The sequence below is a fragment of the Mesoplodon densirostris genome, chromosome 6, assembly GCF_025265405.1.
Source record: "Mesoplodon densirostris isolate mMesDen1 chromosome 6, mMesDen1 primary haplotype, whole genome shotgun sequence".
Classification (NCBI taxonomy): Eukaryota; Metazoa; Chordata; class Mammalia; order Artiodactyla; family Ziphiidae; genus Mesoplodon; species Mesoplodon densirostris.
Window position 1 is genome coordinate 51,742,804 of NC_082666.1, and position 23,979 is coordinate 51,766,782.

Here is a 23,979-nt window from a genome sequence, read left to right on the forward strand (position 1 = left end):
AGCAGGTTGAATCAAACCAGCATTTCTTAAGGTATCAAACATTAGCTCCACATGATACTCAAAAAAAGGGGGGGGATTCAGTGATTCTCCTGGAATTAGTATTATGCGAAGACAATTCAGTAACACTGGACTAGATCATCTTTTGAGTCTTTGACCATTCTAATATACCTCATTCCAGGTAACAGTGTGTGGCACCTCCATGTACCTCCATTGCCATGTATTTGTGAAATTAAAATAATTATCTAATTCAGGCAACTTGGGGACAACATCCATGGGAAGGAGAGAATGTCGGTGATGGAAGAGGTTTTTCTCTACTTCCCTCAAACCTCAGCATATTTTCCTAGCACCTTGAACCAACAATGGCAGAGAAGACCTCACCCCTTCTCCTACCAAATCACCCTAGAATCAGGCTTACAGAAAAGCACATGGAAACAGGAAGCTGCCGTGACATGGGACATCTCTCAGAAAGGAATCTATGCTTACTTACTCCACTTCCTCACCTCGTCCTTACTCTTCAACCCAAGCCCTGCCACCCACTGAAAATGCCTTGCAACAATAATTGCCAAATTCTCTAGTCTCTCTCCTTACGCTGGCTCCTGCCTCTGTAAATTTTTACGTAGTTGAAACTCCCTCCTCCTTTGGCTTATCTCTTTGAATGCCTTCAGTTTCCTCTTCCTCCACCCTCATCACCCCTTGACAGAGGTGTTCCCAGAACCACCCTCTCTCCTCTTCTTAGGCAATGCCATTCCCTCACACAGCTTCATCCTATATCCTGACAACTCCCATAACTGACTCTGGCCCTGCCCACTCAGCCAACCTCAAACCAAGTTACCTTCTTCCCAGCCCACCTCCCTAGCTTTTTTCCCTGTACCCTAGAGGGTAGCCACATAGAACCACTGCACAAACATTTCTTAAACTTTTTTTCCCTCATTTTCCATGCTTTTTCCTCTGCCCAGAATAACTTTCCTCCTCACTTCCACTCCTGCTTTTCCACAAAGTGTAATTCTGCTCATCCTTCTCAAATGTCACCCTCTTAGTGAGACCCCTGTTCTCTTCCAGAATGACTCCCTCCAGCCTCGATGCTTCCAACATGCACTCTCTGCCTCTAACAGAGCAGAGCTTCTCACCCACCAGACTAAAAGCCACCTGAAGTCAGAGCCCTCTCTTAACCATGCTTGTAACTCTAATGCCCAGCAGATTCCCAGAACACAGAAAGAGCTCAGTAAATGTTAGCTTGAATGAATGCATATAACTGACCTATCCATTCCTCTACTTTGGGCATTGCCTACTATTTTGCTGGCTGACTACTGGGCCTTTTTTGAGGAACACTCAGTATGCCCAACATGTAAACTAGGTCTTGTCTGTAATTTATTAATAAATGTCCACTTTCCAGGTTTCCTGAGAGGAGCAATACTAGAGTCCAAGACAGTCTTTTGAGACAGGTTGATCACCAAGAGACTCTCTTCCACTTAGTTCATGTCACTAGAATAGTATTAATTATGTGCCCAAGTTACTTTTCTATTTTTTATTTGAACACACACACACAAAACAGAGTTCTAAAAAGAATTGGCTCTCTCATTCAGTTAGAGCGGTGTCCCTTAAACTGCACTGATGAATACATCATTTTCATGATTCTTGCTGAGTCTACAGGAGACTTGTACAATTATTCTATTAACCATTCTCTTTAAATTAACTCATCTATTTTTTTCCTTAGCCTCAAATAATGCCAAAATACTCATTAAATTACATGATTGATATAATACCTACACACATACATCTATATATACAAATAATTTTTATAATTAAAAATGTTCTTCCAAGCACCACATTAAATCATCTTTCAGGCCAGCAATAGTATATGTAGCACACTTAGGAAAGCACTAGGTCAAAACATTTAATCCAATGCAAAACTATTTATTAAAGCATTTCTCTTACTGATATGTAAAACACAGACCATAGCTTAGTGGGCAAACCATCAAGTAAACTGTAAATTGTAATTTAATATTCTAAGTACTATGGCAGAGACAAGCACAAGGGTGCCTGTATCCAATACCTCTTGGGCACCGATGCAAATCTTCCCCATTCCAGGTCTTGCTTCAGCTACTTCTGCAGCCACAGCTGAGCAGACCTCCACAAGCTTTGAGCAGGTGTAATATCAAAGTAGCTCACACAGAACCCATGGGAGGATATCTCACTTCCTCCCTTGGGACTTTCTCTGGCACAACAGCATAGGACCCCAGCAGTAGCTTATCAGCTTCTTGCATCTATATGACCCTTGAATAAAGGGGAGGAGAGCAATGGATGAATGTCCTTGAGTCTCATTTCATAAGGCTCCTCAAAAGGTCTGGAGCACCAGGCATTTGAGGCAGTGGCCAACGTGATTACACATGCTTGTTCACTTCCATTCCACTAGTCCCTTACTCTTGCTCCCTGGGATCACCTCCCAATAATCTACCTGCACATATGCCTTTGCCTCAGACCATGGGTTTTTTGTTTGTTTGTTTTGGTGGAATTCAGGCTAAGGCAGGGACCTAATCCATGCAAGAAGGTTAGGGAAGACTTCTTAGAAGAAATGACGCTTGATATAAATCTCAAAGCATGAATAAGTCAGGTGAAGAAAAGAAAGTGAAGAGGATATTCTGGACAGAGGGACAGGGTACACAAAGGCCTGGATGCTTGACGGTGTAGTTTTAGAAACTGAAAAGATCCTGGAATGACTGGAACACACCTCCAGTGTAGCCTGAGGGACTAAGAATCACAAGAGCCTGGTGAGGTAGGCAAGACTGGCTCCTGAAAAGTTGCTGACCACAACCAACTACCACTGCCACCCTGCTCTTTGCTTCTGGAGTGGTAGCAATGAATAGCAAAATAGGTGGGTATTTAAATCAACTCTGGTAGATTAGAAAGTGCTTTCCAGATTCAAGAGGTGCTGGACACAAAGAGGAATTGAGACTAAGAGGAGAAAGAATTAAAGGCAAGCTGGTGGTGAAATAGGGGCAGAGCTATGATCACGCACACATGCACATACACACATGCACTCCAGGATGGGTCCAAAAATTCAATAATGGGCTTGGTCTGAAGTGAACCACACTGCACTGGGAATTGACAATGCCACAGAAAATTTTCAAGGACTAGGAGTTAATAGGTTTGGAATAAATGAGGTGGGAACAATCTAGGGCAAAGCATCCTAGAGCCTCTGTTTAGTCAAGACCTGAGAAAACAGGAAATTGGGGGCTGGCAGGAGAAAAGTCGGGAGCACCATCCTGCCAGCTGGTAGGGCCATGGGAAGGAATTCCCTCACCTGCACTCCAGATTTTTAGCATAAACCCAAGAACGCACAGCTCTAAGTTTTTCTCTCTTTGTCCCTGAGACAAAGCCAGGCTTAGGGTACCAATGCTGAGTTATCCCAAGGGAAGCCAGGGAGCTCCATCTGGCATAGAATAGAAGTTGCCTGCCCTCATGGATGGAGATGTGCTTTGAAAAGATTGGCATAAAGTGACATAAGATCCTCCAGCTTTGTTTAGAAGTAAACAATTTAAGAACATCTGATTTTTATTGAGTGCTCATCATGTACCCACACCATACTAAGTAATTTTAAGTAGTATCTTTTAAAATCTTCCCCTAGGGCTTCCCTGGTGGCACAGTGGTTGAGGGTCTGCCTGCCAATGCAGGGGACACGGGTTCGAGCCCTGGTCTGGGAGGATCCCACATACTGTGGAGCAGCTAGGCCCGTGAGCCACAACTACTAAGCCTGCGCGTCTGGAGCCTGTGCTCCGCAACAAGAGAGGCCACGATAGTGAGAGGCCCATGCACCGCGATGAAGAGTGGACCCCACTCGCCACAACTAGAGAAAGCCCTCACACAGAAACGAAGACCCAACACAGCAAAAATAAATAAGTTAATGAATAAACTCCTACCCCCAACATCTTCTTAAAAAAAAAATCTTCCCCTAAAACTACAAAAATAAGTATTGTTATCAGTCTCGTTTTCTGGAAACCAGCCTGAGGTGACCATGAAACACTAGTTGGAGCACAGTGAAGTGTTTGAAAGAGCCCAGGATTTGGGTTCAGGTCATTCTCAGTTTAACTCTTTTTTTTTTTTTTTTTTTTTCTTTTTGCGGTATGCGGGCCTCTCACTGTTGTGGCCTCTCCCGTTGCGGAGCACAGGCTCCGGATGCGCAGGCCCAGCGGCCATGGCTCACGGGCCCAGCCGCTCCGCGGCATATGGGATCCTCCCAGACCGGGGCCCGAACCCGTATCCCCTGCATCGGCAGGCGGACTCTCAACCACTGCGCCACCAGGGAGGCCCCCAGCTCTTTTTTTTTTTTTAATTAATAAATTAATTAACTTTTTTTTGGCTGCGTTGGGTCTTCGTTGCTGTGCGTGGGCTTTCTCTAGTTGCAGCGAGCTAGGGCTACTCTTCGTTGTGGTGCACAGCCTTCTCATTGCAGTGGCTTCTCTTGTTGTGGAGCATGGGCTCTAGGCGCACAGGCTTCAGTAGTTGTGGCTTTCAGGCTCTAGAGCGCAGGCTCAGTAGTTGTGTTACACGGGCTTAGTTGCTCCACAGCATGTGGGATCTTCCCAGACCAGGGCTCGAACCCGTGTCTCCTCCATTGGCAGGGGGATTCTTAACCACTGTGCCACCAGGGAAGCCCTCAGTTTAATTCTTGCCGCCATCATTCCTACGGAGATCCTGTGGTCACTGAGGACTATTCATTTTCAAGAGACAGAAAACAACTCAAAATAGCACAAGCAAATAAAGGCAACTGGCCCCCATAACTGGAAGGGGCAGGGATGGGTCTCCAATCTAAAAACATTGGATCCAGGGCTCAGATAATTTCAGAGTGCCTGTCTGGGTTCTGTTCTCTCTGTCTCTGTCATCATTCTCTCCTATCAAAGACTAGCTTCCAGTGCCAAGGGAAGCTGGCGGCTCCAGGTAAACAGTGTCCTCACTGAAGAAAGAGAGCATCTTGCTCATAAATTCCCAGAGAAGAGTCTATGTGGCCCTATTGAGTCATGCACCCTCCATCTGAACCAACTGCTCTCTTCAGATGGACAGTACACTCTGATCAGTGATTGGCAGTCCCATCAATGGAGGGAAAGCATGGTGGCTTTTGAAAAATAGGAATGTTAGGCAGTCCCAAATAATGAATGTCCACAACATTTTAACCTTAGTCAAGTCACAACCTTTGTGAGCCTCAGTTTCACCATCTGTTTTTAAAACAAAACAGAACAAATAATAATACCTATTGTGTGAGATTGTTGTGAGATATTAAAAATCATATTAGGACTTCCCTGGCAGTCCAGTGGTCAAGGCTCCATGCTTCCACTGCAGGGGGCACAGGTTCGATCCCTGGTTGGGGAACTAAGATCCCGCACGCTGCGCAGTGTGGCCAAAAATAATAACAAAAATAAAAATAAAATAAAGAAGAAGAATTTTGAAAAATCATATTAAACAGTTGGCACATAGTGACATTCAGAAGATGGTAGCCATTTTTGTTATTCCTGGTACTATTATTGTCTTGCGGTTGTTTTTGACACAGGGATCAGAATTCGAAGCCCATCCCAGATTCCCAGATGTCTAAAGCACTCCTGTCCCCAGGGTGGAGTCCCCTTTGGCTCTGGAGCCAGACGCCTTGCACAACCCAGGCCCTGTGTGCCAAGGTTAAGTTGGTTCACCATCTGACGGCCACGGAGCAGCGAGTGCCTTCCCAGCCCCAGCAATGTCAATACTGCCTTCCTGACTCCGCCTATTGTATCTGGAGGAAAGTGGCCGAGCATTGTCTTCCAGCGCTCCCCCCAGGAAGCATGATATCACCCTCTAACAAAAGCGGGAAAGCTGACAGATCTGCTGAGATGGGTGTGACCACCACACACACCTCACTGGTCAAGCCCTGGGCAGGCAGAGCAAACAGCAGCCGCCCGCATGCCCCTCAGCTGGCTGCCTAATGGGCTCCTTTTGCTCATCTTTAGGTTTTCTCCCTCTTTGTTACATACGTGTGTGCGTACCATGTTAGACATGGCACCACTAGGCAGTGGGAACGCACTCCCTCTAATCAACAGATGTGTTGAAAAGAGTCAGGACTCTGCCCATCTGGCAGATCCATGTCTCCACACCTGCCCCTGCAGCCTTCGGGAAGAAACACAGGGAGAAGGATGGTCAGAGTCCCGAAGGGACAAAAGGAGGCAGTGGGGGAAGGATGTAGAGGAAAGCAGACAAGGCTCAATCTAAAAAACATTCTGCACGTGTGATACGAGTTGAGGAATAGTCTGGCTAGACCGGTGGGAATTGGGTTATCAGTTTAAAATTCCAGAAATAAGGGAGGCAACTTTAGACATTCCCTTTCTTGAAGGCTGGGAGTGATGCTAGCTGATCTTCTGACATCCTTCCAGCTCTGGCACGGTAATGCTGTCAGTGCAGCTGGCTCTCTGTAAAATAACCCACCTGCAGTCTGGTGCCCCCATGCCAAGCCCAGAGGCTGTCACTCTGCTGTCCCCATCTTACTGTCCCCTTCTTTAAACTTTCTCCTTCCTTAGCTACCACAACACCAATTCTCTGAAATCTCTGGGAAGGAATCTGATTGGGTTTGCCTCCCCTGGCAATCCCTGACTGCTTCTTCATAGAACCCTTGGCTATCTGCTCTTTCTCTTCCTTTCACATAAATCTTGGTATATAACCCATGTCTTCGCTTACCATAAACAAAGATTTCTACGTTTCAATCCCTTGCCCGACCCTCTTGTTCTGAGCTTCAGACCCAGAGAGCCAAATTTTGCTAAATATCCACCTTTAACATGGAAATTCAAAATCAACATGTACAAAATAATTATTTGCTTCATGCCAGCCTGTCATCAAGCAGTTCCTTCTGCCATGTTTCCCAACACAGAGAATGGCAGCACCGTTACCCAAACCAGAAGCTGGGAGCAATGCTTATTCACCCCACTTCCCACAACCTCCAATATATAACCAATTACCAGTCCCTACAGTTTCACCTCCTAACACTTTCAAACACCTTCTTCATCTAAGCCTCCCTGCCTGGAGTGTTGGGAAGCCAAATGGGTCCAGGCCTAAGTCTCTGCTATGTCAATACATAGTTCACACTATTATCAGAGTGAATTTTCCAAGACATAAATCAGATATGATAGAACAAACACCATACTAAATTTCCATGTGTACAGAAAGAGGTACAAATGACTTAAAATGTCCTATGAGGCCCTTCCTGATCTGAACCCAACCTTAATTCACCACCTCCTCCCTACATTCCAGACTTACTCAACTTCCCTGAGCTTGCCCAGCTATTTCACACCACCTGTTCCCTCTGATGGGAAGTTCTTTCTTCTCTTTTCCTTTTTATCTACTTAGTTTTAAAATCATTTGGCTACGAGTAACTCATAACTACACTAGCCATAATTTTTGGCAATATTCATTATTATTTAGGAGTTCTTGCAAGTGAGGAAAATCTATCCTACAGATTATTTTCAATATAAATTTTATTCATACTAAATTTAGCAATTAATGAAGTTGACATTATATGTTTTTAGCCATTTATGTTTAATTTGGATTTTAAAGTTGCTTTTATTATTGAAGCCAATAAACATTTTTATAGCTCTTGAAAAGCTAGATTTTGATATACCCCTACTACATTATTTATCATAGCATCTTACAACTTATATGCCTATAGTCATCCTTCCTACTAAGATGTGAGTTTAGCAAGGGGAAAAATAATTCATCCTTCTTTTCATTCCTAGTATCCAGTACAGTACTTGGTGCAAAGTAAGTCCTCAGTATGTCTTCATTGATTGAAATGATAGTTAAGTGAGTGAATGAATGAATGAAAGGTGGGCAATAACTCAATAAATGTCTATTGAATAAAAGTATGTGTATCTTTAAAGTAATATTCAACAATCATACAATACCTAATATTATGTAAAATCTTGTTAAACCCACTTTCGTGAGTATATCTTTTATGTTTCACACCTAAGGGAAAAAAGGGATTTTCTTTTGACCTTATTTACACCAAATATTTAACATAAGCCAACCTTTTAAGATATGAGTGAATACTACTTGCAATATATATGAAATTGATTATTATTGTTATCTTTTCAATGTTTAAAAGCCCTTTGTACAACAACAAACAATTTCCCTCTTTTTTTCAGGTCTGCCATGGTATACCAAAAGTTTCTTACTATGGCATATTAAACTCCATGCACTACGGAGAATAAGAAGTAAATAGTACCTGTTGTCAACAATGTTAGAGGTTAACTGGGCTAAATCTATGTGTCTAAAGCTCAAAGGCACAGCCTGTGTGGGAAGGGAACTCAGAATTAGGGGAAGAACACGAGGAAGAGTTGGCCTAGGCAAACTAAGTTGAATTTTGTTTGCAGACTGAACATGGTGGATGTCATTTCCAAATGGATAGAACAGCATGAACAAGAGCCAAGGGGAAAGTATGCATAGATGGGGGAGATGGGCCTGGTTGAAGTAGAAGAGCCATGAGCAGGGATAGGGGAGGGAAAGCACTGGAGAGTAGGCCAAGTGTTCTGGCTTGTCAAGTGGGGAGAGATCAGCACAAAATTTGAGAAACTGGCTTATGCTGAAGTCTTTTAGGAGAATGCTTCTATGAGTCGTAAGTGACTCCCCTACACCTGGAAAAGATTAGACTGGTCTTGAATGAGCCCAATGGTCCTCAGAGCAACACTCCTCTTTTGATTACACTAGCTTCACTTACTAAGAGAGTTCTTACTGGCTGAGTACTTTACATGCATTATCACACTTGATGCTTATAACAACTCTGGGAAAAAAGTATTCTCAAATGTAAAAGATGAGAAAACTGTGCTTTAGAACAATCAAATAACTGGCCCATGGTCATCCAATTTGAGCTTAATCCCAGGTGTGTGACTTCACAATCCATACTCTTAATTCCTTCTCCTGCCTTCTTGATGAGATCCACCTCAGCCTCATAAAGCAGTGTTCAAAAGTGAGTCATAATAGCACAAGTGCATGTGGTTTTTCTTCTCCTAAGGCATGTTAACTGAGTTACAATTCAGCATAAAGTGACCATATCTGGGTCCACATTCAGAAAACAAACTCAGTTTGATTTCAGTGGGCAAAGATCTTGGTGGCTCTTCTGACCTTTATCCACCTGCTAAGTGGTCGGTGAGGAGCCACAGGTAGTGAAATGAAAAGGATTTTCTTTTCACATTCCTAAAGACTATCGTTCACCCAACCCATGCCCGAACCCTCTCCAGTGTGGGAACTCACTCCCCAGGGGGATAGTGATCCAGTTTTTAGGTTTCCATCAACAAAGCCAAACTCTGTCTTTTGTGCAACTCCCTCCACCCCTGGATCCTAGACCTGACAAAATACAGTGTCAATCTATGGTGTCTGCTATGTGGAAACCCATGAAAATGCTGCTCCTTCATCTCTTCTCTCCTGACTAAATGTTCCCATATGACAAAGTTTCTAAAGCACTTACCTTCCCATTTGCCTACTATGTTTGCTGTCAAATTTTTCAGTGTCTTCAGTGTTTAATGGATGTGCTTTGAGCAGCAGATTGAAGTGATTACCACCTCTAATTCTGACCTTACATTTCTACTATGCAAACGGTTACAGCTTATGTGTTACCTTTTTAGCAAGTAAAGCACGTGTTGGCGCCTATAAATTGGCTCCTTGCAATTCATCAAATTTTGTGTATCACCAAAACTTGGATGTCATTCACTAGAACTCTCAGCAAACCAGGTCTCTCTCACATTGAACATACGTCATCTATTTATTGAATCCAAATGCATAACTTGACATTTATCTATTTTGACATTTATCTATTTATCTTTTGGGTTTGGTTCACCCTTCCAGCCTAGACAAATCTATTTGAATCCTGATTCTGTGCTCTTACCAATAAGCCATCTACAGGGAATAAGCTGGTGACACAATCACACACATATCTTTTTAGGAATAGAGCTCCAGGAGATGAATTGATAATGTCAGAAAAAACTGGACCCCACCCATCTGAATCCCCCAGAGGATATAGTGTAGTCTTCTGAGATGAACTTAGAAGAGTTCTTCCCTCCTGGAGAGATGTCTTAGAAGGACTAGACTCTTGAAGGAAGCTCTCCCAGGGTAAGGCTGAAAGGGAAATGCTGAGAGCTCCCAGCAAAAACAATGTTTAGGAGGGAGCATCTGTGAAGAGAGCAAAACTCCTCCTTCTGAGAATAATTCCCAGGTGTGTCTCTGTTCCCAGCTTCTACGCCTCCACCCTTGATTACTCAGACTTGATAATAGCCTTCTAAGACCAACCCTAATCAGGAGGTTCCATCTGGGACCACTTCCCTGACCTTATAACTGAATTTCCTCTGCCACTCCAGACAAGATATTCACTATCTCTGAACCCAGGTTGTTACTTAAAATGTCAAATGAGACAGGAAAGAGGCATGAAGGCATGCTACGAGATGCTTCCCATTGGATCAGTGTGTGATCACAAAGGACATATTATGATAAAGCAGAAAGAGTGATTAGTTTTATTTTGTTTTTCTCTTTGGGAGAGCAACCTGGTTTGGTGAGAATGGGAGAGTAGGGAAAATCTAGTATGTTTCTTAGAACTTGTTTCTTAGCTGGTATTGGCCATGATCTGCTATTGGGAGGGGAATCTACCAGAATCTAGGTGGATTTGAGGGAAGCCTTCTAAAAACTACATACCTCCTCCAACCCTTTTATGGGTTAGCATCTACCACCCAGAGTCACCTTCACTGAGGCAAATGTGATATTTTTTTCAGTTCTATTTGTTCAGAAAAAAGGAATGACGAACAACCCACTAGACTAGAGAGAGAAATCCATAAGTCATGAGCCCCTTGCTCCATTACTGTAGTCTACCAGTGGAGTTTGGTTTGAAGAATGGGATCCTATGCCTGTAGACATAATCATGCCGGATTCTTGTTGTTGCAATTATCAGGCCTTCAGTATTCATATTCACGGAGGCTTAGATGGAAAATCTAAGTTAGGATTTAGCACAACAGACCTAATCCAGAAACCAACCTTGCCAGTGTTACCCTTCCTTTCAACAAGAGCACGAAACCCCTCTCTTAGGGCTTCACCCTGCTTAAGTTAGTGCTGTGCTTTTGGTTTATACACAGAGTAACTATTTTGCCACATAACTTTTTTGTTTGATTTTATGACATCTTTTCTAAGCCTATATTGCAAAGTGCCATAACATGGTCACTATGGGGAAAAAAGATGAATTAGAACAGAGTGTGCGTGTCTCTGTGTGTGTATATTATTTAACCTAAAAAGTATCTCAGAGCAGCTGTGGACCCCTGGGCTTTGCATGACTATAATCCCTGACGTAGAAGCAGTTCCAGATTTCATGTTACTGATAAATGTCACACAGAAAAAAAGCAAACCGAAATGGAATTATGATAACTATTTGGCTTAAAGATGCATATTGTTGGAGAAATCAACATTATTTCTACATGAATATAAAACATTTCTACATAAATATTGAAACTATCTCAGATAATCTTTCATTTTCAGCAGTTTACACATTCTTAGTCTTAAAATATTATTAAATCTTCAATTGATCACTGAAAACAAACTGAAGAGCTATAAACAAACATGGAATTCTGTTATCTTATTGGATTAATTTTTTGACTATTTAATAATATAATATTGCAAACATATGAAAAATATAAAATAATTAGCAGATACTTATGTATACTTGGATCAAATTCTACTAATATAATATAGCCCACACCATTAAGTTCAGTAAATTTTCCCAAATTCATTTCCTATATCGATTCTATTTTCATTACAATAATTCAAATGTTTTCAAACTGAAGGGAAGAGATTGATGGCCATTATAGTTGTTATTTGTATTTCGTGATTTGATACCACTTTCATAGGTATCCCATAGGGTGAGTGAACTATAAGCCATGCCGCCATCTAGAGAGTCTGAACAACAGACGACCTAAATCTAAAAACATTCAAGCCAACCATTCCTTAAACCCACAATAGGTTTTCTTACTCTCCTGTGCCCAGTGATCTGGGAAACTGCCTAAACTTTCATTTCATTGGGCCAATAAAGACTTTACAAATTACTATGTGCCAAATATTTTTTAAATAAAACAAAAATTATATAGCCTTAATCTCCCTGACCCCAACTATAAGATAAAAACCAAAAAGCCTAGCGTTTGACTGCTTTGATTAAAATAGGATACAAATATGAAATCTTTATAGAAAAGCATTTTTGTTCTCATTTAAAAATGACAATCTGTACAATGCCTTAAGTGGGTCTGAATCATTCTCAGCATGAATTTGATTTTTTTTTTAATGACTGAAGATTTTCTTTGAAGCAGGTAAAGCCAGGTTTCTTCTTTTTCTATAGAGTAAGGAAACAATCTAGAATGAGGAACAGTAAAATAATGCACTATGGTAAGCGTGTCTCTTCAAATAAAGTGACCTAATCAGTCCTCACAGAGTCTATGCTAACACAGCGGGCAATAATCCAGAAGAGAAACTCTAGAAAAATCAGTTCATACCACAAGGACTTTCCATGTCAATCCTTACATATATTAAATGGAGACTCATGGAGAAACAGTCCCTGTGCCTCAGCTGCCCCTTGTTAACCAGCACTAAGCATTGGTGAGAGAGCCCAGAATCATTAACTCTGTTAAAAATATTTTTTTAAAGATAATAAAGCCAAACCTTACCAGAAAGGAGCAAGCTGACTCCATAGAGAACTAAGCCGGCTAAAGAATCCATGCTTCCCCAAATCTCTCCATCCAGTTTCCACAGATGTGCATGAGGTCCCAAGGATCCTTTCAAACACCCTGAGGTTTGTGACTTTCCATTCGCATGTCCTACTAGGTCTTGTTTACAAGTCAGAGGCAAGAAGGAACCGCACAGAAGCGGGCTGTAACAGTCTCATTTCTGTCTGAGCACAGGGAGTTTTAAGTTCCTTTTTCCTGTTTCCTTTGTAGATTAGGATGGGAAAAGCTGTATCTTAAAGGCATTTGGTATCAGCAAGGCTGGGGGCACTGTAAGCCCTATCCATCTTGCAATTCATCAAAACACTTATCTATTGCAGTTGCTTCTGCTGCTGCTTTTGCTGCTGTTGGAGGGATAGAGGAATTTTAGTTGGAAGTGTGGGTCCTGGTCAGCACTTTCAGAAACAATAGGGGTATCCTCTCCTAGGCGGGAAACTGAGAATAACAAGCCCTCCACCTATGTATGGTATGCGCTGATGACTGGCCCTTCTCAGCCCTCTAACAGCTCTCCCGGGTCTACTTGGGAGCCCTGACAGAAGGGGCTTTTGGGTGTGGGGAGCAGTTTTGGCTTTTGTTTTCTTGTTTTAACCCACATGGTTTGAATTGGGAAGAGAAGTTTTCGTGATGAGAGAACACAACCCCTAAAAACAATTAATTTGGGTAATTAACAGTGAGGTCAATGCTCACAGTGGCCACAGAGACCAGAGTCCAAAATTGTTAGCCTGTTTTCTTACACACAGATGGCTTATCTTTTGGCCAAGAGCCCAAAGATATCCATGCTACTGGCCATCGCGTTAATTTTTTATTAACAATTCATCTGAAGATGATCTAATTTCTTAAAGAATTGGCAGAGAAGGGTTTTAGTAATACTAAGAGGGATTTCGTGGTTACTGGCCAACTTACTTTCAGAAGAAAATTGTATCCAAAATTAAAAAAATAATAACCTGTGTAAAAACCAAATACTATAAGTGATTAGATTGGGATAAAAATATTATTCATAAGAGCAGAGAGAGTACACAGGCCGAAAGGAAAATAACCACTGGGGTAACCATACCTACAATGAGATCAGAGACCCTAAATTTATCCAGATGACAATTTCACCAAAATACGAATTCTGACCTTAGCATAGAGAGCCGATACCTCAGTCATCACCTCACCTTCATGCCGGAGGAAAGAGTTGTGTGATCCTTTTTCCTACTCACCACAGGAAAAGGCAGATGCTGCTAGTGTTGCCTGATTTCTGTCCCAGGTTTTATCAATCAGTGATGATCTCAAGAACCAATTGATGTTTCCAGGCAACTGAGGTAGAAAAGCTCAGGCTGTGTTTTCATGCAGACCTGGGTTCAAATACTGGCTCAGCCATGTGTGGTCTGAGACAAGTTACTGAAACTGTGAGTCTCAGTTTCAACAGCTATAAAATGACAATAATCTCTCCATCAAGGGGATTTTTGAGAGGATTAAATGAGGTTTAAAAATCCGTAAAAACACCTGGCACTGTGTCTAATTCATAGGAGGCTTTCATTAATTGTGTTAACATATTCACTTCCTTTCGTCTTTCCATTCTGTCTCTGATTTCAGTCCTAAAAGCTTCCTCCAGAATGTCATTCTCTATTCCTATGAGATGGCTTCAAGTTTGGCATCGTAAAGAACCAGACTAGGAGTCAGGGATTCTGGGTTCTAGTTTTAGTTCTGCCATGATCTGCCTGTAAGGCTTTGGACCATTCACTTCCCATCTCTAGGCCATGGTTTCCTCAACTGCAAAGTGAAGGATTTAGACTGGATATGACTAATTTCCCTTCTGATAGTAACACCTCATAGCCTAAAGGACTAAACTGTCCGACTCTCAGCATCTCCAGGTTGATTCCTAGGACCTTTCGTCTGGGCAGTTCAAAGAAGACGCTAGCTTTGTATTTCCGTCACTGTGAAAGCCTGAGGGGGTCACCAAAGTGCTCTACTTAAGCACATTGTATCTGGGACTTTGTGAGGTCCACCGGCCCCAGGGTATGTGGGGCAGCAGTGGAAGGAAGACCTTGGAAACAAACCAACCCCAGGGCACCTGCCTTCCCAGGCACAGCTTCCCCTGTTTGTGCTTGATGGGCAAACAAGGAAGCCATCATTGCTCTCGCTGCCTCCTGGTTCTTGTGGGCTGAATGTGTTGCTACCTTGAGTCCTTTCCTGCGCTGCCTGCCTCCGTTATCCACAAAAGCAGTCCAGCTTCATCCTTCCGCATCATCCAGAATGATCTCCTCCTACCCAGAACTGTGAGTCAGGTTCTTCCTCCCTCCATTATCCAGGTTGATTGACTCAATTTCACTCTTCTCTCTGTAATCCAGAAATATTGCTCAGTTTAATTTATTTCTTTACTATCCCAAAGATCTACGTAGCTTAACTTCATCTTCCAGGATCCAGAAATATTATTCCATGTAATCCTTTTCACTGTTACCCAGAATATTGACACCATATAATAAGTACTGCTGGATTTCCTGAGCCTATGATTATACAGCTAGTCAAAAGGCTAAGCAACTTTCATGTGGGAGGTCTGAATCTTTGGCATGTAAATTCCAGGTGTAAAGTGAAGAAAACTTGTGGACAAAAGTGTCCAGACATGCTCTTCTCCAGCTTTCTGCCCTATGGATCTTAGAACATGGAGAACCTATTGAGGAACAACAATATGAGCTTCACTACCAAGTGCAAGGCCAATAGGTCAGCAGAGCTGATTGGCAACAGGTTGGGAAGTTGCACAACTGGATGGTATGCCAGGATTTCCAAGGGAAGGGAGAGGCCATTTCCATGTCTGGACAGGACTTTCCCCAATACATAATGTATTAAGGAAATACCACACACTTGGACATGGCCACAACCCTTCTCTACAAAGCTGGCTGTGGCCATCATCAGGGCATCTTCATCCCCTGAAGAGCCTTGTTGGGGACCAGCTGGATCAGCTCTCTATCTTCAGCAGCTCCATCCACCCAGAGATATTGAAAGGCTCTTCCCATTCTTGCCTGATTAACACCTAGTTATCTTCTGGGTCTCAGTTTCAGAAAGGTCTTCCCTGACCTATTCAATCCAAATCAGGTCTTCCTTGTTATTTCATCCCAACACCCTGTACTTTTTTTTCACAGTACTAATCACAATTGGTAATCATATATTTGTGTCTTCATCTTTTTAATGTCTCTTTTCCCCCAGCTGACTGATATCTTCATGAGGCAGGAAACATATCTAATTTATTCACCACTGAATTCCCAGATCTGACCACAGTGCCTGGAAAGTCATAGTATGTCTTGAATAGATACTTAATGAATTAAGAAATGAATGAACAGACTCCCATCGTTACTTATATACTCATACCTTGAGAAGGCTTTGGAGTCAGGCAAACCTAGATTACATGTTATAGCTGTAATTTACTCTCTGTATGTCCGGGGCAATTTAATTCACATCTCTGAACCTCAGATTCCCCATCTTTAAAATGGAAGACAATAATGCCTAATTCATGAGATAATATATACATAGTATCTGGCACAAGTACATATTGAATAAAGGCTTTCTATGGGTTTCTTCCCCATCTACAACCACCACACTACCCCTGGATTTTTATATAGAGCTATTTACAATGAGGAAACAAGGTCCCACACAGGCTAAGTAACTTGCTCAGCTGTGGGTAGTAGAGGGAGTATCAGAATCCTGGTCTCTTGGCCTCCAATTTTTGCAAAGTTGGCTATTTTTTTCATAGTTCATCTTTAGACCACAATGTGCAAAAAAGTAGATAAAGAGAAATGTAGCAAACATCACAAACACCAACAGGGTATGCCCAGACCTTAGAAAAGTATTTGCAATGAAACTTTGACAGATAATGGAAAAGTGTGATGACACTGATAAATGCAGACATTTATCATTGTGCTTCCGAAATAGTGGTAATAATATCAGGATCTGTGGGCACCCCACTGTCAAGCTCCAGGGAAGTGAAAGGGGTTTCCTTGTTAGTCAAGCTTACTCAGCTTACTTTAATTTGATTTTTCCAGACACACTTATAGCAGCACAAAAAAGAAAAACAAACCAATACACAAGCAAACAAAATATGCAAAGAAACAGGGCACTTGGCTGATATTTCATTTTCTAGTCTCTGCCTTTTGTACTTAATATGTGAAAAAAAAATCTACAGAAAACATTGAAAGTCTTTGAGATGAATTAATCAAAATAGCAATGGATAAATTAAAAATGTGAAGAGGTGTGGAAAATAACTTATACAATGTTCCTATAAGCTGGTATCACATGTCTAGAGGTCACTATCACAAATATGTAGCAAGTCTTAGATGCATATCCTTTGGCCCAGAAAATCCACTTTTATGATATAACCCAAGCCCAAATAAAAGATGTGCCCAACATTTATGTATGAGGGCATTACAGAAGTATTGTTGATAATAATCAAAACCTGGAAACAATCTAAATAGCCAACAAAAATGGGTTATTAATATAAATCTTGGTACACAGTAAAATCCCATACAAATGTCAAAATGTTGTGATGGAAGCATACTGACATGGAAAGATGTAAGGATGTTTATGCTGTATTACTGATTGGGAAAAACAACAGTTTGGACAGCATGAAATTTATACACATGCATACATTCTCTCTCTCTCTCTCTCTCTCTCTCTCTCTATATATATATATATATATATATATATAATATACTTATATATGTATAAAATATACAACAAAATGTTAAAAGTTACTATTTCTGGGTTATTGAAAAACTGATTTTTATTTTCTTTATAATTTCTATAATTTCAACATTATAGAAAATGAATATATATGCACAAATGAAGATGATTAGGGGGAAATCCTTGAGACAGTGGACCCAGGGAAGTAGGATGTACCTTAAAACACTCATTGGCAAATATGAAACAGAATGCAGGTGAACCACAGCCTCCAGGAGGTGAGCAAACAGGGTGGGGTGTTGACTTCTGGCAGTGCAGCACTGGCGTTCTGCCTTTTGCAGGGCTGTGGGCACTGAAGCTCCAGAGTCATCACATCTGTCTTCTTAAGGACTTTCGTGAACTTTTTTCATGAAACTACTGCACCTAACAGTGACTAGAAGAAAAGGAAGGGTCATCAACAATTAAGTCCTGGTCTTCAGCCAGAACACCACAGTTAAAGTGGCAACACCCACTCTGGTCTGGAGCGGAGTTGATGGCCATGGAAAATACCTGACCCTCTCTGAACCCCATTTACTCTAAACCTTTTTTTTTTTCAGCATCAAAGTGGCAAGCACTGTACTAATTGTTGTAGGAAGAGACACATAGAGAAGATGTGGTCTCTGCTGTTGAAGCTCACAATTATACAATCCCAGCCATAGTGACAATGCATCAAAACAGGAAAAGTTAAATAACAAAATCACTGTGTGGTTAAATACCAAAGGGTGGTACTGGCAGTAAAAGTTGTAGTAGTCTTTGCTTTGGGATCCTTTAGGCCATGAGGCGCCAATTCTCATGGCTTTTTTTTTCTTTTTTTTTCTTCTCCTGATATTTCCTTGGCACATATGGCATCTTTCCAGATAGACTATAAGCCCCTTAGGCAGGGGCTCACATCTTTTAAATTTGTTTAGGTTTGTTTTATGGCCCAGAATATGGTGTATTTGGTGAGTGTTCCATGTGCACTTGAAAAGAATATGTATTCTACTCTTGGTGGTTGGATTATTCCAAAAATTACAGTTAGGTCCAGTTGGTTCATAGAGTTGTTTAGGTCCTCTATATCCCTACTGATTTCTTTTCTACCTGTTATGTCAGTTTCTGAAAGCAGAATGTTAAAGGTTCCAACTATAATTATGGATTTGTACTTATGCTTTAAATTCCATCAATTTTTCTTCACGTATTTTAAAGGTTGTTAGGTTCATTCATATTTAGGATTGTATGTGTCTTTGTAAATTGACTCACTTATCTTTATTTAATATCTATCTCTATCTCTGATAATATTGTTCTGAAGTCTACTTTGATACTGTGGTAATTTTTGAAATTTATCACAGTAGACTTATTCTCTGTTCTTCACAGTTACTTAATCATTCATAGCTCTGCCCTAAAGGGCCATACAGAAGAAGGAAATCTTGAGCTAGGTACTGAAAGCTAAGGTGTTTACTAGGTGAACCATGACAATGGCATGGAGGAGGGCACGACAGGCATTTCTGACAAATGGACCAGTAGTCTGAGCCAAAACATGAATGTATAAAATACTATACCATGTTAGGGGAAATGTAATGTTGAGCAAGGCTGAAATAGGGCTGAGAAAGGGCTTAGCCTGAGAAAAGGTGCATTAAACAAACTGGGTCCAGGTTTGATATACCCTACTAAGGTCTATAACAAAGGGAAATAGAAGGTTTTAAATCAAGGAGTGCTATGACTAAATTTTCATTTTAGGATGGTCACTCTGAGAGCAATAGACATGTTACATTTGCAGAGATTAAAGCCAGGAAAACTCATGATAGATGACTATTGCAGTGTGGTATTTAAAGATCATAAGTCTGAATTAAGGCTATAATTGCATCAGAAGTAGAAAGAATGACAAGTGTTAAAGTGATAGAAATATTAATTTTAATGACTGTTTGGGGTTGACTGAGAGGGAGGAGACTAGGGTAAGTCCAAGGTTGCTGTTTTGTATGACAATATGAACCTGGTAGTACTCACTGTGAAAGGGCCATGGGACATGAAGCTCTTTTGTGGGGAAATTCAATATAGAACTCTATTATAGATACATGGGCTTGGACAAAAAGTTCAATATAGAATTCTATTATAGATACATGGGCTTGGATTGGGTATGGGATAGCCAAGTCCAGACAGATGCTTAGTTTGCAGTGGATACTTTGGTATGAAACTCATGAGAGAAATCTGAGCATTGCCATGGGGATTAATGAGCTCACCCAGATGGCATGCAGAGCAGCCTGGACCATAAGGAGTAGATGCAGAAAGGAGATGAGTAGAGGAGTGTGAAAGGCAGGGCTCTGAGAGGCAGGAAGAGAGGTTTTGCAATGACTGTAGCAAAGTATTGTCCATCTGCCTTACAATTCCTTGTTTCCCTTCTAGGCTAAGAGTTCTTCAGAGGCAAGGACCATGTCGTAGTCATCTTTGTATCTCCAGTATTTAGCACAGTGCTTCACTCACAGATACTTAATGAAGTTTTGGTAAATGAATACAGAAGGGCCCATGTTTCAGAGAACAGTTTGACCATTCAAAACAAAACCAGTGCAAATGTCCTTAGAGGGTTGGTGGTAAAGTAGTTACCAAATTGTCTCTGACTCAATCCAGATACACATAATTGAAACCAATTTTTAAGGAGTTGGTAGAAAAGCGGGAAGTATGGGGCTTTAGAATCGCCAACCTAGGACTCAACACAGACCCCACACACTAGCTGTTTCACCTTGGGTAACTCAGGTCTCTGAAGTTTAGTTTCCTCATCTTCTAAATGGGGGAAGGTAGGGGAGGGGGCTCTCTTTGGAAATAACATTTAGTTTGTGTAAAGCATCTAGCATAATGCCTGAAAATGATGATAGGTATCATCATCTTCATCAGATATAACCCAAACATTTTACAGGTTTAAAAACATCAACAACCACATGTGACAACTGTAGAAAAAGCTGAACTGGCCTCTACTGGGAAATAAATCTACCATGCTTCATTGTAGAAAACTGTCTGCCCATCTTTCTCTTATACTAGACTTTGGGCTCCCTGAGAACAGGAATCATGTCTTATGTATCTCCAGCAGCTATTTTTACAAAGGTTTATAGAGTTGAAATACAGAGCCTTTAAACTCTATTTAGGAGACATTCCAGTTTGGAGAAATTTATTTTGATACCATTATTTGAAAACCAAATAAAGGTAGTTTAACTAGTTCCTACATAAGCAGAAGTTTGTTCAATTCAGTGCCATTAGCACTGATGGGTTAAATGTCCAGGAAAAGGTCTCTGAAAAGTCTGTTTTTTGCATATAAGATTTATAATGTCCACATATATGTGTCCACAGTTGAAACTGAAGTTACCCACACCAGGCCAGTCAGGAATACAGGCATCTCACTGTAAAATAACTAAATGGTAATTCTTTGACTTCTACAACTGCCTGCAAAACTGCTAGAAACTCAGGCCCAAATCTCTCCCTTTGCTTCCTTGGGGATGAAGTAGTGGGGTCATGAGGCACTCTCTTATGCCTGGCATTGCCCCATGGAAGGCCCCTGCCCTTTGTGACTCATGACTACTCATCGGCTCTGTATTGTGGACTCTTGGCGTGGCCTGCCATACCCTGCAGGAGCCATCCTGCCAACCTCTCCAGTTTTATAGGAGCCGCCCTCCCCTTGCCCTCTGCACTTGGGTACAATGGCCTCCTCACTGTTCCTGGAACATTCTAAACTCATAGCCCCATAAGCCATTCCCCCCTTGGGGCCTTTATAATAAGTTTTCCCTTTGTCTTGAAAGCTCTTTCTCTTAATCACTTCAGTGAAATGGGAAAGAAATGGAGAAAGAGAACAAAATTAACCTTAGATTGTGTATCATCTCTTCAGTCCACCCACCCACTGAGATAGCAATCATAGTCCTTCTTGTCAGATACAGAAACAAACAAACAAAAATTGTAATGAGGAATTTAACAAAACAACTCAAAATAGAAACTAATTTTTTTTTTAAGTAAGGGGGTCTTTTTTCCCTGCATTTGGCAAAATACGCTTTAAGTCAGGGACGTAAGAGTCTGTCTGTGCTATAAATTTCTTGACACCGGAAAGCCCATATTTGAAATGACTTCTGAAACTGGCATTCCAGCATCACATTAAGTTAATAATATTAATTGATGATAATTGTCTATACTTTAACCTGGCTTAAAGGACAGAAAATCCAAAGCAGGAAAAAATCCTGTTTAACCAAAAACTTATTTAATCATGTATATATGTTTAATTTAAAATGTAGATACATATTAATAATACCTACAGACCCATGCACAATCCATGCTATGGTAGATTTAACCAACCTAAACTGTCTATAAGTTGAATACGCAAGGTTCTCCCCAGTACAGCACAGCATATTGTTGAGGACAAGGCTCAAGATCAGAAAAACAAGCATAAAGGACTAAGCCCACCATTTCCTAGTATGTTACACTAGATATTTAAGCCTCTGCTTCCTTATCTGTAACAGCAGTTTGAAAGTACTCCCCTTATGAGGTTGTTATAAAGACTGTATGAGATAATATATATACAATGCTTAGCACAGTGCCTGGGATAGAGTATGTACAAAATAAATATTACTATTAATATTCTTAAAGCTTTAAGAAGGAAGTTAATAGCCATCATTTATATGAAGCTTGAAATAATGTATCTCAGTGATTGATTTAAAAGATGAAACAATTAATATAAGTAATTGTGCATATAATTTTTAAATGATCATAAGAGAAAAGAACCATCATAAATAATTCAAGTATACTTCTATTTTCATTATTCCCAAACGTAATGTCTTACTCAAGTGTGGCTTATGCCTTGATTGCCTATTTTAGAAACAAGAAATGTTTGTTAAACCTCCTTCTCCTCAAAACATCAAACAGAAAACTTCAATAGGCAAATAGAATTGAAAATGAATTTCCAGTTTAGAGATGGTGAACTAATCATATGCAGAACTACTCCTCCCTCTCAAAATCATTAAAATAGAGTAAATGAATTCTTCAAGGATATAAAGCCAACCAGCCAAAGAAAATGGGAGAGAAGGCAGAAACCACAAAATTTCAGAAGCTGGAAAACTGTTGAGCCAGAGTACCTGATATAACAAGCACAGAAATGCTACTGCTTAGCGATTGGTGGAGGGGAAAGTAATATACACTGCAGAACGTCTAAAAGATGGTAAGTTAGTGACTACCTATACCTCTGGAAGTGGGGATAAGGTGGAATTAAGGACTAGTTGAATGTATATTTAAAAGCCCGTTAGACAAAATGAGATCCCACTTCACACACACTAGAGTGGCTATAATGGAAAAGTCAGATAATAACAAGTATTGTCTAGGATGTGGAGAATTGGAACACTTGTACATTGCTGGTGATTATGTAAATGGTGCAGCCACTTTGGAAAACAGGCAGACAGTTCTTTAAAGGGTTAACTACAGAGTTACCATGTGACCCAGCAATTCTACTCCTAAGTATATACCCAAGAGAAATAAAAACATGTCCATATAAAAACCTGTACATGATTATTCATAGCAGCATTATCTATAATAGCCAAAAAGTAGAAACAACCCCAAACCATGAACTGACAAAATGAATAAAATATGATATATCCATACAATGGAATTTTTTGGCCAAAAAAATGAAGTACTGATACATGCTACAACATGCATAGACCTTGAAAACATTATGCTGAATAAAAGCATTGAGTCACAAAATACCACATATTGTATAAATCCTTTTATATGAAATGTCCAGACTAGGCAGATACATAGAAAAATAAAGTAGATTAGTGGTTGTCTAGGTCTGGGGTAGTGGGGGCAGTGGAGGATGAGAGGAATGGTGGGGCGGGTAACTGCTAAGGACTCAGGCTTGTTTATGTGGTGATGAAAACATTCTAAAATTGATGTGGTGCAATGGAATATTACTCAGCCATGAAAATGAAATAATGCCATTTGCAGCAACATGGATGAACCTAGAGATTATCATACTAAGTGAAGTAAGTCAGAAAGATAAAGACGAATACCATATGATATCACTTATATGTGGAATCTAAAATATGACACAAATAAATTTATTTATGAAAGACTCACAGACATAGAAAACAAACTTATGGTTACCAAAGGGAAAAGGGGGTGGGGGAGGGATAAAGTAGGAGTTTGGAATTAGCAGATAAAAACTATTATATATAAAATAGATAAACAACAAGCTCCTACTGTATAGTATAGGGAACTATATTCAACGTCCTGTAGTAAACCAGAATGGAAAAGAATATGAAAAAAAATATATATGTAACTCAATCACTTTGCTGTATACCAGAAACTAACACAACACTGTAAATCACTATACTTCAAATAAATAAATGAAATGAAATTGATGTGGTAATGGTTGCACAACTCTGCAAATATAATAAAGACCATTGAATCATACACTTTAAATATGTGAATTGTACAGTACATAGATATCTCAATAAAGCTGTTCCAAAAAACCCCCCAAAAACCCACACAACAGTTAGATCCTTGATGCATTTCTTCTCGCTCTCCACACAGTGGAGTA

At 40.6% G+C, this 23,979-nt stretch overlaps 1 protein-coding gene across 1 annotated transcript in view; it reads right to left on the bottom strand.

The window, feature by feature from the left end:
* Window positions 1-13,542, bottom strand: part of TEK (TEK receptor tyrosine kinase) — a 109,781-nt gene extending 96,239 nt beyond the window's left edge. The window contains exons 1-2 of the mRNA XM_060100483.1: window positions 13,536-13,542; window positions 12,696-12,854 (exon numbers count right to left, since the gene is read on the bottom strand). Of these exons, the coding sequence (XP_059956466.1) occupies window positions 12,696-12,854; window positions 13,536-13,542 (166 nt within the window). The remainder of the gene's footprint in view (window positions 1-12,695; window positions 12,855-13,535) is intronic.
* Window positions 13,543-23,979: the final 10,437 nt, after the last annotated feature.